General features: G+C 36.5%; 1 protein-coding gene across 1 annotated transcript; it reads right to left on the bottom strand.

Annotated features, from left to right (window-relative positions):
- Positions 1-8852: 8852 nt before the first annotated feature.
- Positions 8853-10274, bottom strand: LOC148787421 (uncharacterized). Its single transcript, XM_088882720.1, has 3 exons — positions 9749-10274; positions 9198-9643; positions 8853-9074 (listed from the first exon to the last, which is right to left on the bottom strand). The coding sequence occupies exons 1-3, from the start codon at positions 10272-10274 to the stop codon at positions 8853-8855; spliced, it is 1194 nt and encodes a 397-aa protein (XP_088738846.1).
- Between the last annotated feature and the right edge of the window lie 9186 nt (positions 10275-19460).

Genomic DNA, 19460 nt, shown 5'->3' with positions numbered 1-19460 from the left:
GTATATTTAATAAACTTAATAATAACTACAAGTTTGTATAAAAGGGAAACAAAATTGTTCTAATAAAATAGTGCAAAATAGCTAAATTTTGAACGTTCTCATAATTCGACGAAACTTGACCCAAACAGTGGTCAAGACCCTAGAATTTGTGTGGTAAATTTGCTAAACGTAATAATAACTATAAGTTTGTATAAAAGGGAGAAAAATATGCTCTAATAAAACCGTGCAAAACATCTAAATATTGAACGTTCTCAGAATTCGACGAAACTCGACCCAAACGTTGGTCTAGACCCAAAAATTTGTGTGGTAAATTTGCTAAGCGTTAAAATAACTACAAGTTTGTATAAAAGGGAAACAAACTTGCTCTAATATGGCGAAACATGACCAAAACGTTGGTCTAGACCCAAGAATTAATGTGGTAAATTTGCTAAGTTTAATAATAACTACAAGTTTGTATAAAAGGAAAACGAACTTGCTTTAATAAAACCGTGCGAAACAGCTAAATTTTGATCGTTCTCAGAATCGAAGAAACTTCACCAAAACGTTAGTCTAGACCCAAGAATTAATGTGGTAAATTTTCTAAGCTTAATAATAACTACAAGTTTGTATAAAAGGGAAACGAACTTACTTTAATAAAATTGTGCAAAACAACTAAATTTTCAACGTTCTTAGAATACGACGAACCTTCACCCAAACCTTGGTATAGACCCCAGAAGTTTTATTGTAAATTTGCTAAGAGAAATAATAACTACAAGTTTGTATAAAAGGGAAACAAACTTGGTCTAATAAAACCGCGAAAAACAGCTAAATTTTGAACGTTCTCAGAATTCGACGAAACATAACCAAAACGTTGGTCTAGACCCAAGAATTTATGTGGTAAATTTTCTAAGCTTAATAATTACTACAAGTTTGTCTAAAAGAAAAACGAGCTTGCTTTAATAAAACCGTGCAAAACAGCAAAATGTGGAACGTTCTTAGAATTCGACGAAACTTGACCCAAACGCTGCTTTACACCGAAGAATTTGTGTGGTATATTTAATAAACTTAATAATAACTACAAGTTTGTATAAAAGGGAAACAAAATTGTTCTAATAAAATAGTGCAAAATAGCTAAATTTTGAACGTTTTCAGAATTCGACGAAACTTGACCCAAACAGTGGTCAAGACCCAAGAATTTGTGTGGTAAATTTGCTAAACGTAATAATAACTACAAGTTTGTATAAAAGGGAAACAAACATGCTCTAATAAAACCGTGCAAAACACCAAAACTTTGAACGTTCTCAGAATTCGACGAAACTCGACCCAAACGTTGGTCTAGACCCAAGAATTTGTGTGGTACATTTGCTAAACCTAATAATAACTACAAGTTTTTATAGAAGGGAAACAAACTTGCTCTAATAAAACCGCGCAAAACAGCTAAATTTTTTAACGTTCTCAGAATTCGACGAAACATAACCAAAACATTGATCTAGACCCAAGAATTTATGTGGTAAATTTGCTAAGCTTAATAATAACTACAAGTTTGTATAAAAGGGAAACGAACTTGCTTTAATAAAACCGTGCGAAACAGCTAAATTTTGATCGTTCTCAGAATCGAAGAAACTTCACCAAAACGTTAGTCTAGACCCAAGAATTAATGTGGTAAATTTTCTAAGCTTAATAATAACTACAAGTTTGTATAAAAGGGAAACGAACTTACTTTAATAAAACTGTGCAAAACAACTAAATTTTCAACGTTCTTAGAATACGACGAACCTTCACCCAAACCTTGGTATAGACCCCAGAAGTTTTATTGTAAATTTGCTAAGAGAAATAATAACTACAAGTTTGTATAAAAGGGAAACAAACTTGGTCTAATAAAACCGCGAAAAACAGCTAAATTTTGAACGTTCTCAGAATTCGACGAAACATAACCAAAACGTTGGTCTAGACCCAAGAATTTATGTGGTAAATTTTCTAAGCTTAATAATTACTACAAGTTTGTCTAAAAGGAAAACGAACTTGCTTTAATAAAACCGTGCAAAACAGCAAAATGTGGAACGTTCTTAGAATTCGACGAAACTTGACCCAAACGCTGGTTTACACCCAAGAATTTGTGTGGTATATTTAATAAACTTAATAATAACTACAAGTTTGTATAAAAGGGAAACAAAATTGTTCTAATAAAATAGTGCAAAATAGCTAAATTTTGAACGTTCTCAGAATTCGACGAAACTTGACCCAAACAGTGGTCAAGACCCAAGAATTTGTGTGGTAAATTTGCTAAATGTAATAATAACTACAAGTTTGTATAAAAGGGAAACAAACATGCTCTAATAAAACCGCGCAAAAGACCTAAATTTTGAACGTTCTCAGAATTCGATGAAACTCGACCCAAACGTTGGTCTAGACCCAAGAATTTGTGTGGTAAATTTGCTAAGCCTAATAATAACTACAAGTTTGTATAGAAGGGAAACAAACTTGCTCTAATAAAACGGCGCAAAACAGCTAAATTTTGAACGTTCTCAGAATTCGACGAAACTTGATCAAAACGTTGGTCTAGACCCAAGAATTAAGTTGGTAAATTTTCTAAGCTTAATAATAACTACAAGTTTGTATAAAAGGGAAACAAACTTCCTTTAATAAAATCGTGCAGAACAGCTAAATTTGGAACGTTCTTAGAATACGAGGAAACTTGACCCAAAAATTTGTGTGGTAAATTTGCTAAGCGTAATAATAACTACAAGATTGTATAAAAAGGAACAATCGTGCTTTAATAAAATCGTGCAAAACAGCTAAATGTGGAACGTTCTTAGAATTCGACGAAACTTGACTCAAACGTTGGTTTACACGCAAGAATTTGTGCGGTATATTTGTTAAGCTTAATAATAACTACAAATTTGTATAAAAGGTAAACAAAATTGTTCTAATAAAACCGTGCAAAATAGCTAAATTTGGAACGTTTTCAGAATTAGACAAAACTTGACCCAAACGTTGGTCTAGACCCAAGAATTTATGTGGTAAATTTACTAAGCTTATGAGCTTTCATAGCTCAGTTGGTTAGAGCACTCGTTTAGTAAGCGTGAGGTTTTGAGTTCAACTTTCAATGAAAGCAATTTAAATTTGCTAAGCTCAATAATAACTACAGGTTTGTATAAAAGGTAAACAAACTTGCTCTATTAAAACCGCGCAAAACATCTAAATGTCGAACGTTCTCAGAATTCGTCGAAACTTGACCAAAACGTTGGTCTAGACCCAAGAATTAATGTGGTAAATTTGCTAACCTTAATAATAACTACAAATTTGTATAAAAGGAAAACGAACTTGTTTTAATAAAACCGTGGAAAACTGCTAAATTTTGAACGTTCTTAGATTACGAGGAAACTTGACCCAAACGTTGGTCAAGATCCACATGATTGTTGTACTATTCTTTTTTATTAATGAAAATTACATTTACCCAAAAAAAAAAACGTTGGTCAAGACCCAAAAATTTGTGTGGTAAATTTGCTAAGTGTAATAATAACTACAAGTTTTTACAAAAGGGAAACTAAATTACTCTAATAAAATCGTGCAAAACAGCTAAATTTTGAACATTTTCAGAATTCGATGAAACTAGACCAAAACGTTGGTCTAGACCCAAGAATTTATGTGGTAAATCTGCTAAGCTTAATAATAACTACAGATTCTTATAAAAGGGAAACAAACTTGCTCTATTAAAACCCCGCAAAACAGCTAAATAATGAACTTTCTCAGAATTCGATGAAACTCGACCCAAACGTTGGTCTAGACCCAAAAATTTGTGTGGTAAATTTGCTAAGCGTTATAATAACTACAAGTTTGTATAAAAGGGAAACAAACTTGCTCTAATATGACGAAACATGACCAAAACGTTGGTCTAGACCCAAGAATTAATGTGGTAAATTTGCTAAGTTTAATAATAACTACAAGTTTGTATAAAAGGGAAACGAACTTGCTTTAATAAAACCGTGCGAAACAGCTAAATTTTGAACGTTCTCAGAATCGAAGAAACTTCACCAAAACGTTAGTCTAGACCCAAGAATTAATGTGGTAAATTTTCTAAGCTTAATAATAACTACAAGTTTGTATAAAAGGGAAACGAACTTACTTTAATAAAACCGTGCAAAACAACTAAATTTTCAACGTTCTTAGAATACGACGAACCTTCACCCAAACCTTGGTATAGACCCCAGAAGTTTTATTGTAAATTTGCTAAGAGAAATAATAACTACAAGTTTGTATAAAAGGGAAACAAACTTGGTCTAATAAAACCGCGAAAAACTGCTAAATTTTGAACGTTCTCAGAATTCGACGAAACATAACCAATACGTTGGTCTAGACCCAAGAATTTATGTCGTAAATTTGCTAAGCTTAATAATTACTACAAGTTTGTCTAAAAGGAAAACGAACTTGCTTTAATAAAACCGTGCAAAACAGCAAAATGTGGAACGTTCTTAGAATTCGACGAAACTTGACCCAAACGCTGGTTTACACCCAAGAATTTCTGTGGTATATTTAATAAACTTAATAATAACTACAAGTTTGTATAAAAGGGAAACAAAATTGTTCTAATAAAATAGTGCAAAATAGCTAAATTTTGAACGTTCTCAGAATTCGACGAAACTTGACCCAAACAGTGGTCAAGACTCTAGAATTTGTGTGGTAAATTTGCTAAACGTAATAATAACTATAAGTTTGTATAAAAGGGAAACAAATATGCTCTAATAAAACCGTGCAAAATAGCTAAATATTGAACGTTCTCAGAATTCGACGAAACTCGACCCAAACGTTGGTCTAGACCCAAAAATTTGTGTGGTAAATTTGCTAAGCGTTAAAATAACTACAAGTTTGTATAAAAGGGAAACAGACTTGCTCTAATATGGCGAAACATGACCAAAACATTGGTCTAGACCCAAGAATTAATGTGGTAAGTTTGCTATGTTTAATAATAACTACAAGTTTGTATAAAAGGGAAACGAACTTGCTTTAATAAAACCGTGCGAAACAGCTAAATTTTGATCGTTCTCAGAATCGAAGAAACTTCACCAAAACGTTAGTCTAGACCCAAGAATTAATGTGGTAAATTTTCTAAGCTTAATAATAACTACAAGTTTGTATAAAAGGGAAACGAACTTACTTTAATAAAACCGTGCAAAACAACTAAATTTTCAACGTTCTTAGAATACGACGAACCTTCACCCAAACCTTGGTATAGACCCCAGAAGTTTTATTGTAAATTTGCTAAGAGAAATAATAACTACAAGTTTGTATAAAAGGGAAACAAACTTGGTCTAATAAAACCGCGAAAAACAGCTAAATTTTGAACGTTCTCAGAATTCGACGAAACATAACCAAAACGTTGGTCTAGACCCAAGAATTTATGTGGTAAATTTGCTAAGCTTAATAATTACTACAAGTTTGTCTAAAAGGAAAATGAACTTGCTTTAATAAAACCGTGCAAAACAGCAAAATGTGGAACGTTCTTAGAATTCGACGAAACTTGACCCAAACGCTGGTTTACACCCAAGAATTTCTGTGGTATATTTAATAAACTTAATAATAACTACAAGTTTGTATAAAAGGGAAACAAAATTGTTCTAATAAAATAGTGCAAAATAGCTAAATTTTGAATGTTCTCAGAATTCGACGAAACTTGACCCAAACAGTGGTCAAGACTCTAGAATTTGTGTGGTAAATTTGTTAAACGTAATAATAACTATAAGTTTGTATAAAAGGGAGAAAAATATGCTCTAATAAAACCGTGCAAAACATCTAAATATTGAACGTTCTCAGAATTCGACGAAACTCGACCCAAACGTTGGTCTAGACCCAAAAATTTGTGTGGTAAATTTGCTAAGCGTTAAAATAACTACAAGTTTGTATAAAAGGAAAACAAACTTGCTCTAATATGGCGAAACATGACCAAAACGTTGGTCTAGACCCAAGAATTAATGTGGTAAATTTGCTAAGTTTAATAATAACTACAAGTTTGTATAAAAGGAAAACGAACTTGCTTTAATAAAACCGTGCGAAACAGCTAAATTTTGATCGTTCTCAGAATCGAAGAAACTTCACCAAAACGTTAATCTAGACCCAAGAATTAATGTGGTAAATTTTCTAAGCTTAATAATAACTACAAGTTTGTATAAAAGGGAAACGAACTTACTTTAATAAAACCGTGCAAAACAACTAAATTTTCAACGTTCTTAGTATACGACGAACCTTCACCCAAACCTTGGTATAGACCCCAGAAGTTTTATTGTAAATTTGCTAAGAGAAATAATAACTACAAGTTTGTATAAAAGGAAAACAAACTTGGTCTAATAAAACCGCGAAAAACAGCTAAATTTTGAACGTTCTCAGAATTCGACGAAACATAACCAAAACGTTGGTCTAGACCCAAGAATTTATGTGGTAAATTTGCTAAGCTTAATAATTACTACAAGTTTGTCTAAAAGGAAAACGAACTTGCTTTAATAAAACCGTGCAAAACAGCAAAATGTGGAACGTTCTTAGAATTCGACGAAACTTGACCCAAACGCTGGTTTACACCCAAGAATTTGTGTGGTATATTTAATAAACTTAATAATAACTACAAGTTTGTATAAAAGGGAAACAAAATTGTTCTAATAAAATAGTGCAAAATAGCTGAATTTTGAACGTTCTCAGAATTCGACGAAACTTGACCCAAACAGTGGTCAAGACCCTAGAATTTGTGTGGTAAATTTGCTAAACATAATAATAACTACAAGTTTGTATAAAAGGGAAACAAATATGCTCTAATAAAACCGTGCAAAACAGCTAAATATTGAACGTTCTCAGAATTCGACGAAACTCGACCCAAACGTTGGTCTAGACCCAAAAATTTGTGTGGTAAATTTGCTAAGCGTTATAATAACTACAAGTTTGTATAAAAGGGAAACAAACTTGCTCTAATATGACGAAACATGACCAAAACGTTGGTCTAGACCCAAGAATTAATGTGGTAAATTTGCTAAGTTTAATAATAACTACAAGTTTGTATAAAAGGGAAACGAACTTGCTTTAATAAAACCGTGCGAAACAGCTAAATTTTGAACGTTCTCAGAATTCGACGAAACTTCACCAAAACGTTAGTCTAGACCCAAGAATTAATGTGGTAAATTTTCTTTTTTTTTTTGGGGTAAGTGTAATTTTCATTAAAAAAAGAGAAAAGTATAGTACAACAATGTCCCTCATCAGGCGCTTCCCTCGACAGGCCAAGGGATACGCCACAATCTATACAAGGCACATGTGCTAATAGAGCTAGGTAGCTTAATACTGAGTATACGTTGCCAAACATCTTTTACTATTAAGTTGGCCACTACACTCGGTGGCCTCTCCTCGTGCTCAAACCGTCTCAGGTTCCTCTCCCTCCAAATATGGTATACACACGATCCTAGCAGGCATCGGTAGGATATATTGATGATGTGCTTCCCATGCCGTTTTCTTGCACCCCATTCAACATCTCTGACCCAATCCCTATTAGGCCACTGGAATTGTACAATGCGCCGAATACTACTGAGGCATCTTCTACTAAATCTGCAGTGGAAAAACAGGTGGTTATGTGACTCCACCATGTCTTCATTGCACAGCACGCAGCACCCAAGATGGGAAAGCCATGGTTTATCTGTCGTTGCTAGCTTCTCCAGGATAGCTAGCCAAAGGATAAACAAATGTCGCGGGATTTTCAAAGAACCCGAAAGTAGTGAAATCCAACCTACTTTCGGTCCTGCTGGTATCATAGCCCGATAGAACTCCTGGGTAGTGGGTTTCCCACTCGAACCCTTCCATAAAATACGATTTGTACCCCCATGGATTCGAGGCAGCACGTGTGTAATCTCCACGCATTCCATATCCGTATAGATAACCGAGCTCAACATGGTAGACTCATGCAATCCCAGACTGTTGGGTCCCCGCGGAAATCTGTCGAGGAGGGGCCCAAGGTGATGCCAGGGATCCTTCCATAATAAAAAATCATTCCCATTACCAACACGATATTCCACCACTGAGCGTAACCAGCCTCTCAATCGCAAAATTTTTCTCCATCCCCATGGCCCACGATTTTCCGATATAGTCCATATCGAATCATCTCGTACGCGGCCATGTCACAACCACTTGACCCAAATAGAAGTCCTATCACATCGGATGACTTCACAGAGCTTTTTGCACATCAATGCTCGATTAAGAGTACTCATATCCTTAAGGCCAAGGCCCTCCCTCCTCCTTTGGTTTGCAAATCTCCTTCCATGCAACTTTAGGGTATCCACTATTTCCCGTACCTCTCCATAAGAAAACTCGCAATCTCTTCTCAATGTCTAAAATGACCCCTTTTGGCAAAATAAATGCCGAAGCCCAATAGACACCCAGAGCCACAAGGACAGACTTAATGATTTGTACCCTGCCCGCATATGACAGTGCCAATCCCTCCCAACCATTGATACGTGCATCGATCTTACTCAGTAACGGTTGGCAGTCGGCGATAGTTAATCGAGAAGAGATCAATGGTAGACCCAAATACCTCATCGGTAAGTGGCCTTCCCGAAACCCTAACACCGCAAGCAGCTCCTCTCGTATATTTTGGGCTGATCGGGATATGCTCCGGCCAGGGATAAACGCTGCCTGGCAGGGGCTGATAATCTTGTCCAATATCACATTCAATTTTTGGACAATAAGTTTAGCAATGATTTTATAAAGTACGTTACAACAGGAGATAGGGCGAAAATCTGCGACAGACGTGGGAAAGTGTACCTTGGGGATAACCGTCAATATTGTGCTATTAATCTGCTTAAGAAGCTTCCCCGTAGAAAAGAACTCCAGTACTGCCTTCGTTACCTCTATCCCACCATCGGCCAGGCATTTTTATAGACTCCTGATGAATACCCATCAGGTCCAGGTGCTTTATCCTCGCCGATGTCAAAAACAGCTTTTTTTATATCCTCTGCACTGAACGGTTCCAGTAGGTGGCCTGCCTCCTCAGTTGTTATGATATGCCTCGCCCAAGGCCGAAGAAACCGAAGGTCCATCACCCTCTGACGCCTGTCTCCCCCTAGCAAGGACTGATAGTAGGAGATAAATTCATGTATGACTACATTTGGTTCCGTAATTGTAATTCCTTAGGCATCATTAATTTGCAAGATTCGTCTAGCTGTCCGTCTTTGGGCAATTTTACGAAAGAACACTCTGGAACACTGGTCACCACCCTTCATCCATTCCATCTTTGCCCTCTGCTGCAGCATGATCCTCTCCAATTCGGCCGCCTTTGCATACACAAGCCGACTGCAGTGCTCCAACAGAAGAAATAGCTCATCCTGTCTGTGCGAGCTTACCAATACTTGGGCCTGCTCCAGGAACCCCCTTGCCAACTCAACATTGTGAGAGATATCCCCTTTTTTTCTCCTCTGTTCTCGAAAAAGAGGTTTGAGTGCCTTGAGCTTGCGGGTGACTGAGAACATAGGCACTCCCACTATTTGATGCTGCCATATACTCTGCACGGTAGGAATAAAATCTGGTGAGAGAGTAAGGAAGTTGTCAAACCGGAACATACCTCCAAATCGCTGCTGATTATCCCCATTAATCACCATCGGCGAGTGATCCGATGTCCGTGGTGTGAGGCATTGATAGAAGACTGATGGAAACCGCACAGTCCATGTATCATTGGTTAGTATACGATCAAGTCGCTTCCACAAGTTGCGAGGACCAGCACTTCGATTATGCCATGTGTATCATGCACCCTGCATCGGTAATGGTAAAAGCACAGTATTCTGTAGGCATGTATTAAATTCCTCCATCGCCACCCTTATATCTCCCGACGTACCACAGACCTCACTGAGATCCCTGACTGCATTGAAGTCACCTCCAACCAGCCAGGGAGTATTAATGCATTGTAAAGCTAAGCATTCTAGAGAGGCCCATAATTCTCGCCTGTCAGCGATCTCAGTAGCACCATACACAATAGTAATATCAACAAATTCTAGTAATGCTCTAATATTGGCACGACACTGTATAAACTGGTTTCCCACCTCAACATAATTATAATCCCATGCAATCCATATCCGATTTCCAACATTGTCATAATCCATAAACCATTTCCAATGAGGCATCAAGAATGATTGGATATTAGCACAGTTATTAATGCGAACACGTGTTTCTAAGAGACCAATAAAGTGTAACCTGAACTCAGCAATGATATCCTTGACCGCCAGCTGATGATCCCTCTTGTTCAGGCCACGTACATTCCATATGGCAAGGTTTAACATGGGTCCCCAGGTATGGGGTTGCTTCGATTAGGACCCCTTGATGAATCTTCTGCACTATCATGTAATTGTAGCGCATCGAAAGAGTTATACGTAACAATATCTTTACCTCTCTCTTCCCAACTAGGTCCCGCTGCAGTTGGACGGGTACCACGGTCTTCTGTTTGCTTCTCCACAGTGTGAGGTGTTGGGTGGTCTCTTGTTCTTTCAGTCACCATTGGGCCTCGCAGTGCTCCCACTTTTGGTACATACACATTAACCGGTGGCTTGATAGATTTGGGTTTGTTGACAGTGCACTCCTTGGCTGAGTGTCCCAATGTCATACAACTGGTGCACCTCGGGGGTAGCCATTCATATTCCACATCAATTTTGCACGGTAATTCTCCTCCTTCCTCATCCGTGTCATAATAATAATGTGCTTTGGCATTTTCGAATTCACATCCAGCATAACGCATACACGAGCGAAATCCAGTCTCGTGCATGCTCTCATGATCGCATCCGGATATAAAGGTTTACCCACTCCACTAGCCACTATGCTAAGTCCCTCCTCCGTCCACAACTCCACCGGAAGGTGGCGCAATTTAATCCAGACAGGAACCTGTGTATGTTTAAGTTTCCTCAGAACCATTCCCGGCTCCCATTTTTGAAGAACAATAGGCTGCCCCTGAAACAGCCACGGCCCTCCTTCAATAATATCTTCCATATCTGCAACTGACTTAAACTAGAAGAAAAAGAAACCGTTAGTAGTACCAGTTACCTCTCTTAAACCCGGCCAAACTGATACCACGTATTCCTTCAAATGGTGAAAGTATGGGCATTTCCCCAAAAAATATCCGACCGCGGTAGTTTTCCATCGTTTAGACCCGTTTCGGATAGTGTCTAAAGTCGGTCTCACAATCACCTCTCCATTTTGTAGGGTTGGAGCAATGAACTTGAGGGTCTTTCGTGTTGAGTGGTTAAATGCATGCGCAATTTTATCATCAATAATTGGTTCGGGGTATGCACAATCCTGTTTGGATTGGAGTAACAAAAGATTTTTCCTTCGCCATGTTACTCTCCACGTTCACTGTCATTGTGGTGTCAAAAAGCTGTTTTTTTCCTACATCCTTGATGACATCAGCAGCAGCATCACTGATGACATCAGCAGCAGCATCAATGCTTACATCAGCCCTAGCAATGATGATGTCAGCAGAATGTCCATCCAATCTATGCGCCAAGTCATTGTCATCTGCCAAGTCAGTCGCTGAGTTGAGCTCCACGTCATCTTCCACGTCCCCATAACCAAGTGCCACCTCACTGCCACCATCCACGTCACCCGCCGGCAAAACCGCCGGAAAACGCGTTAGTATCGTCTCAGTTCGTCGGAGGGGGTTTCCAACAAGTTTCTTCGCCAGCTGTGGAGGTTCCTTCATCATCAGACCGTCGGAAACCGCTGCTACTGTCATCGGACTCCTTCCAAGTTGCAGCCCATCGGTGTTCGTCGTCTTCTCCATCGTAGTCATCGGTAGGAGACTTCAGTAGGCCTGGCGCTTCGTACGAGCTGGTGGGAAATCAGTTACAGTCGTCATTGGCATCATCTTCTTTGGCGGCAAGCATCGCAACATGGAAACTTTGCCAAATCGCATTTCCCATTTTAATCGAAGTTCCTCAAGGGCTGTCGTTGCTTCATGGTCATTTTTATCGATCACCTTGTGTGCAAGTCGAAGGAACTCAGCAATATTGAACGAAGATTTCAATCGTTCGCTTAGATTTGCGCCGCCAAACCCTAGAATAGGTCGGCGCACTAGATCTTCGTCTTCAACGTCCAAGTTTGGATCTTTTTCGATGGGCATGACTCCTTCACCCTCGCCATTCGTTCGGCTGTCGTCTGCCATAGCCACAACCGCCATATCAGTGGGCGTCGCTTCGTCTTCCTTAGGCGACTTTTCGGATTCCATGGCTGCGCGAAACCCTAGTTTTGAGCGGGACGAACCAACTGCAAAAACTCCAATTTTTCCATCAATGGGTCTTCCCTTGCCATCTCCATTATCAAATCTGAAGCCCGTAGATGACGCCTCGTCGGATTCCGCCTCCAACCGGCCACCCGTTTTCTCAAAATCCGCTGCTAACGGTAGCGGCTCTCCCTGAAACACGACCATGGCAGCCTCCCCATGTTGCTCGCCATCCACCTCCACGTCACAGCCATCCGCCGATGTGTCGCCGCCGCCTCCCAGGTCGCCAGCCGGCGAGGAATGGGTAGTGGTGATGTTAATGTGTGTTTTGTTATGTGTGTTAGTGTGTGAGAGAGAAGAGAGAGAATTTTTAGACTCCATTTTTTCAAGTTACACTACAAGTTTGTATAAAAGGGAAACGAACTTACTTTAATAAAACCGTGCAAAACAGCTAAATTTTCAACGTTCTTAGAATACGACGAACCTTGACCCAAACGTTGGTATAGACCCCAGAAGTTTTATTGTAAATTTGCTAAGCGAAATAATAACTACAAGTTTGTATAAAAGGGAAACAAACTTGGTCTAATAAAACCGCGAAAAACAGCTAAATTTTGAACGTTCTCAGAATTCGACGAAACATAACCAAAACGTTGGTCTAGACCCAAGAATTTATGTGGTAAATTTGCTAAGCTTAATAATAACTACAAGTTTGTATAAAAGGAAAACGAACTTGCTTTAATAAAACCGTGCAAAACAGCAAAATGTGGAACGTTCTTAGAATTCGACGAAACTTGACCCAAACGCTGGTTTACACCCAAGAATTTGTGTGGTATATTTACTAAGCTTAGTAATAACTACAAGTTTGTATAAAAGAGAAACAAAATTGTTCTAATAAAACAGTGCAAAATAGCTAAATTTGGAACGTTCTCAGAATTCGACGAAACTTGACCCAAACAGTGGTTAAGACCCAAGAATTTGAGGGGTAAATTTGCTAAACGTAATAATAACTACAAGTTTGTATAAAAGGGAAACAAACATGCTCTAATAAAACCGCGCAAAACACTTAAACTTTGAACGTTCTCAGAATTCGACGAAACTCGACCCAAACGTTGGTCTAGACCCAAGAATTTGTGTGGTAAATTTGCTAAGCCTAATAATAACTACAAGTTTGTATAGAAGGGAAACAAACTTGCTCTAATAAAACCGCGCAAAACAGCTAAATTTTGAACGTTCTCAGAATTCGACGAAACATAACCAAAACGTTGGTCTATACCCAAGAATTTATGTGGTAAATTTGCTAAGCTTAATAATAACTATAAGTTTGTATAAAAGGAAAACGAACTTGCTTTAATAAAACCGTGCAAAACAGCAAAATCTGGAACGTTCTTAGAATTCAACGAAACTTAACCCAAACGCTGGTTTACACCCAAGAATTTGTGTGGTATATTTACTAAGCTTAATAATAACTACAAGTTTGTACAAAAGGGAAACAAAATTGTTCTAATAATACAGTGCAAAATAGCTAAATTTTGAACGTTCTCAGAATTCGAGGAAACTTGACCCGAACAGTGGTCATGACCCCAGAATTTGTGTGGTAAATTTGCTAAACGTAATAAGAACTATAAGTTTGTTTAAAAGGGAAACAAACATGCTCTAATAAAACCGGGCAAAACACCTAAATTTTGAACGTTCTCAGAATTCGACGAAACTCGACCCAAACATTGGTCTAGACCCAAGAATTTGTGTGGTAAATTTGCTAAGCCTAATAATAACTATAAGTTTGTATAGAAGGGAAACAAACTTGATCTAATAAAACGACGCAAAACAGCTAAATTTTGAACGTTCTCAGAATTCGACGAAACTTGACCAAATCGTTGGTCTAGACCCAAGAATTAAGTTGGTAAATTTTCTAAGCTTAATAATAACTAAAAGTTTGTATAAAAGGGAAACAAATTTCCTTTAATAAAACCGTGCAGAACAGCTAAATTTTGAACGTTCTTAGAATACGAGGAAACTTGACCCAAAAATTTGTGTGGTAAATTTGCTAAGCATAATAATAACTACAAGTTTGTATAAAAGGGAAACGATCGTGCTTTAATAAAATAGTGCAAAACAGCTAAATGTGGAACGTTCTTAGAATTCGACGAAACTTGACTCAAACGTTGGTTTACACCCAAGAATTTGTGCGGTATATTTGTTAAGCTTAATAATAACTACAAATTTGTATAAAAGGTAAACAAAATTGTTTTAATAAAACCGTGCAAAATAGCTAAGTTTTGAACGTTTTCAGAATTCGACGAAACTTGACCCAAACGTTGGTCTAGACCCAAAAATTTATGTGGTAAATTTGCTAAGCTTATGAGCTTTCATAGCTCAGTTGGTTAGAGCACTCGTTTAGTAAGCGTGAGGTCTTGAGTTCAACTTTCAATGAAATCAATTTAAATTTGCTAAGCTCAATAATAACTACAGGTTTGTATAAAAGGGAAACAAACTTGCTCTATTAAAACCGCGCAAAACATCTAAATTTCGAACGTTCTCAGAATTCGTCGAAACTTGACCAAAACGTTGGTCTAGACCCAAAAATTAATGTGGTAAATTTGCTAAACTTAATAATAACTACAAATTTGTATAAAAGCAAAACGAACTTGCTTTAATAAAACCGTGCAAAACTGCTAAATTTTGAACGTTCTTAGATTACGAGGAAACTTGACCCAAACGTTGGTCAAGACCCAAAAATTTGTTTGGTAAATTTGCTAAGCGTAATAATAACTACAAGTTTTTACAAAAGGGAAACTAAATTACTCTAATAAAACTGCGCAAAACAGCTAAATTTTGAACATTCTCAGAATTCGACGAAACTAGACCAAAACGTTGGTCTAGACCCAAGAATTTATGTGGTAAATCTGCTAAGCTTAATAATAACTACAGATTTTTATAAAAGGGAAACAAACTTGCTCTATTAAAACCCCAAAAAACAGCTAAATATTGAACGTTCTCAGAATTTGACGAAACTCGACCAAAACGTTGGTCTAGACCCAAAAATTTGTGTGGTAAATTTGCTAAGCGTTATAATAACTTCAAGTTTGTATAAAAGGGAAACAAAGTTGCTCTAATATGACGAAACATGACCAAAACGTTGGTCTAGGCCCAAGAATTAATGTGGAAAATTTGCTAAGTTTAATAATAACTACAAGATTGTATAAAAGGGAAAAGAACTTGCTTTAATAAAACCGTGCGAAACAGCTAAATTTTGAACGTTCTCAGAATTCGACGAAACTTCACCAAAACGTTAGTCTAGACCCAAGAATTAATGTGGTAAATTTTCTAAGCTTAATAATAACTACAAGTTTGTATAAAAGGGAAACGAACTTACTTTAATAAAACCGTGCAAAACAGCTAAATTTTCAACGTTCTTAGAATACGACGAACCTTGACCCAAACGTTGGTATAGACCCCAGAAGTTTTATTGTAAATTTGCTAAGCGAAATAATAACTACAAGTTTGTATAAAAGGGAAACAAACTTGGTCTAATAAAACCGCGAAAAACAGCTAAATTTTGAACATTCTCAGAATTCGACGAAACATAACCAAAACGTTGGTCTAGACCCAAGAATTTATGTGGTAAATTTGCTAAGCTTAATAATAACAACAAGTTTGTATAAAAGGAAAACGAACTTGCTTTAATAAAACCGTGCAAAACAGCAAAATGTGGAACGTTCTTAGAATTCAACGAAACTTAACCCAAACGCTGGTTTACACCCAAGAATTTGTGTGGTATATTTACTAAGCTTAATAATAACTACAAGTTTGTACAAAAGGGAAACAAAATTGTTCTAATAATACAGTGCAAAATAGCTAAATTTTGAACGTTCTCAGAATTCGAGAAAACTTGAACCGAACAGTGGTCATGACCCAAGAATTTGTGTGGTAAATTTGCTAAACGTAATAATAACTATAAGTTTGTTTAAAAGGGAAACAAACATGCTCTAATAAAACCGGGCAAAACACCTAAATTTTGAACGTTCTCAGAATTCGACGAAACTCGACCCAACTATTGGTCTAGACCCAAGAATTTGTGTGGTAAATTTGCTAAGCCTAATAATAACTACAAGTTTGTATAGAACGGAAACAAACTTGATCTAATAAAACGACGCAAAACAGCTAAATTTTGAACGTTCTCAGAATTCGACGAAACTTGACCAAATCGTTGGTCTAGACCCAAGAATTAAGTTGGTAAATTTTCTAAGCTTAATAATAACTAAAAGTTTGTATAAAAGGGAAACAAATTTCCTTTAATAAAACCGTGCAGAACAGCTAAATTTTGAACGTTCTTAGAATACGAGGAAACTTGACCCAAAAATTTGTGTGGTAAATTTGCTAAGCGTAATAATAACTACAAGTTTGTATAAAAGGGAAACGATCGTGCTTTAATAAAATAGTGCAAAACAGCTAAATGTGGAACGTTCTTAGAATTCGACGAAACTTGACTCAAACGTTGGTTTACACCCAAGAATTTGTGCGGTATATTTGTTAAGCTTAATAATAACTACAAATTTGTATAAAAGGTAAACAAAATTGTTTTAATAAAACCGTGCAAAATAGCTAAGTTTTGAACGTTTTCAGAATTGACGAAACTTGACCCAAACGTTGGTCTAGACCCAAAAATTTATGTGGTAAATTTGCTAAGCTTATGAGCTTTCATAGCTCAGTTGGTTAGAGCACTCGTTTAGTAAGCGTGAGGTCTTGAGTTCAACTTTCAATGAAATCAATTTAAATTTGCTAAGCTCAATAATAACTACAGGTTTGTATAAAAGGGAAACAAACTTGCTCTATTAAAATCGCGAAAAACATCTAAATTTCGAACGTTCTCAGAATTCGTCGAAACTTGACCAAAACGTTGGTCTAGACCCAAAAATTAATGTGGTAAATTTGCTAAACTTAATAATAACTACAAATTTGTATACAAGCAAAACGAACTTGCTTTAATAAAACCGTGCAAAACTGCTAAATTTTGAACGTTCTTAGATTACGAGGAAACTTGACCCAAACGTTGGTCAAGACCCAAAAATTTGTTTGGTAAATTTGCTAAGCGTAATAATAACTACAAGTTTTTACAAAAGGGAAACTAAATTACTCTAATAAAACTGCGCAAAACAGCTAAATTTTGAACATTCTCAGAATTCGACGAAACTAGACCAAAACGTTGGTCTAGACCCAAGAATTTATGTGGTAAATCTGCTAAGCTTAATAATAACTACAGATTTTTATAAAAGGGAAACAAACTTGCTCTATTAAAACCCCAAAAAACAGCTAAATATTGAACGTTCTCAGAATTCGACGAAACTCGACCAAAACGTTGGTCTAGACCCAAAAATTTGTGTGGTAAATTTGCTAAGCGTTATAATAACTTCAAGTTTGTATAAAAGGGAAACAAAGTTGCTCTAATATGACGAAACATGACCAAAACGTTGGTCTAGGCCCAAGAATTAATGTGGAAAATTTGCTAAGTTTAATAATAACTACAAGATTGTATAAAAGGGAAAAGAACTTGCTTTAATAAAACCGTGCGAAACAGCTAAATTTTGAACGTTCTCAGAATTCGACGAAACTTCACCAAAACGTTAGTCTAGACCCAAGAATTAATGTGGTAAATTTTCTAAGCTTAATAATAACTACAAGTTTGTATAAAAGGGAAACGAACTTACTTTAATAAAACCGTGCAAAACAGCTAAATTTTCAACGTTCTTAGAATACGACGAACCTTGACCCAAACGTTGGTATAGACCCCAGAAGTTTTATTGTAAATTTGCTAAGCGAAATAATAACTACAAGTTTGTATAAAAGGGAAACAAACCTGGTCTAATAAAACCGCGAAAAACAGCTAAATTTTGAACATTCTCAGAATTCGAAGAAACATAACCAAAACGTTGGTCTAGACCCAAGAATTTATGTGGTAAATTTGCTAAGCTTAATAATAACAACAAGTTTGTATAAAAGGAAAACGAACTTGCTTTAATAAAACAGTGCAAAACAGCAAAATGTGGAACGTTCTTAGAATTCAACGAAACTTAACCCAAACGCTGGTTTACACCCAAGAATTTGTGTGGTATATTTACTAAGCTTAATAATAACTACAAGTTTGTACAAAAGGGAAACAAAATTGTTCTAATAATACAGTACAAAATAGCTAAATTTTGAACGTTCTCAGAATTCGAGGAAACTTGAACCGAACAGTGGTCATGACCCAAGAATTTGTGTGGTAAATTTGCTAAACGTAATAATAACTATAAGTTTGTTTAAAAGGGAAACAAACATGCTCTAATAAAACCGGGCAAAACACCTAAATTTTGAACGTTCTCAGAATTCGACGAAACTTGACCAAATCGTTGGTCTAGACCCAAGAATTAAGTTGGTAAATTTTCTAAGCTTAATAATAACTAAAAGTTTGTATAAAAGGGAAACAAATTTCCTTTAATAAAACCGTGCAGAACAGCTAAATTTTGAACGTTCTTAGAATACGAGGAAACTTGACCCAAAAATTTGTGTGGTAAATTTGCTAAGCGTAATAATAACTACAAGTTTGTATAAAAGGGAAACGATCGTGCTTTAATAAAATAGTGCAAAACAGCTAAATGTGGAACGTTCTTAGAATTCGACGAAACTTGACTCAAACGTTGGTTTACACCCAAGAATTTGTGCGGTATATTTGTTAAGCTTAATAATAACTACAAATTTGTATAAAAGGTAAACAAAATTGTTTTAATAAAACCGTGCAAAATAGCTAAGTTTTGAATGTTTTCAGAATTGACGAAACTTGACCCAAACGTTGGTCTAGACCCAAAAATTTATGTGGTAAATTTGCTAAGCTTATGAGCTTTCATAGCTCAGTTGGTTAGAGCACTCGTTTAGTAAGCGTGAGGTCTTGAGTTCAACTTTCAATGAAAGCAATTTAAATTTGCTAAGCTCAATAATAACTACAGGTTTGTATAAAAGGGAAACAACCTTGCTCTATTAAACCCGCGCAAAACATCTAAATTTCGAACGTTCTCAGAATTCGTCGAAACTTGATCAAAACGTTGGTCTAGACCCAAAAATTAATGTGGTAAATTTGCTAAACTTAATAATAACTACAAATTTGTATAAAAGCAAAACGAACTTGCTTTAATAAAACCGTGATAAACTGCTAAATTTTGAACGTTCTTAGATTACGAGGAAACTTGACCCAAACGTTGGTCAAGACCCAAAAATTTGTTTGGTA

Source organism: Sesamum indicum, linkage group LG7, assembly GCF_026168435.1.
Source record: "Sesamum indicum cultivar Baizhima isolate 11 linkage group LG7, ASM2616843v1, whole genome shotgun sequence".
Classification (NCBI taxonomy): Eukaryota; Viridiplantae; Streptophyta; class Magnoliopsida; order Lamiales; family Pedaliaceae; genus Sesamum; species Sesamum indicum.
The sequence above is the reverse complement of the archived record's forward strand: the minus strand, read 5'-3'. Positions and strand labels throughout refer to the sequence as shown.

Bases quoted from the DNA above. Each gene is read 5' to 3' on its own strand.
- LOC148787421 (XM_088882720.1), bottom strand. From the start codon at position 10,274: ATGTTAAACCTTGCCATATGGAATGTACGTGGCCTGAACAAGAGGGAT. The intron at 9,644-9,748 runs GTGCATGATACA...GGTTTCCATCAG, and splicing joins TTTACCATTACCGATGCAGG to TCTTCTATCAATGCCTCACA. The intron at 9,075-9,197 runs GTGTTCTTTCGT...TCCTACTATCAG, and splicing joins GTGGTGACCAGTGTTCCAGA to TCCTTGCTAGGGGGAGACAG.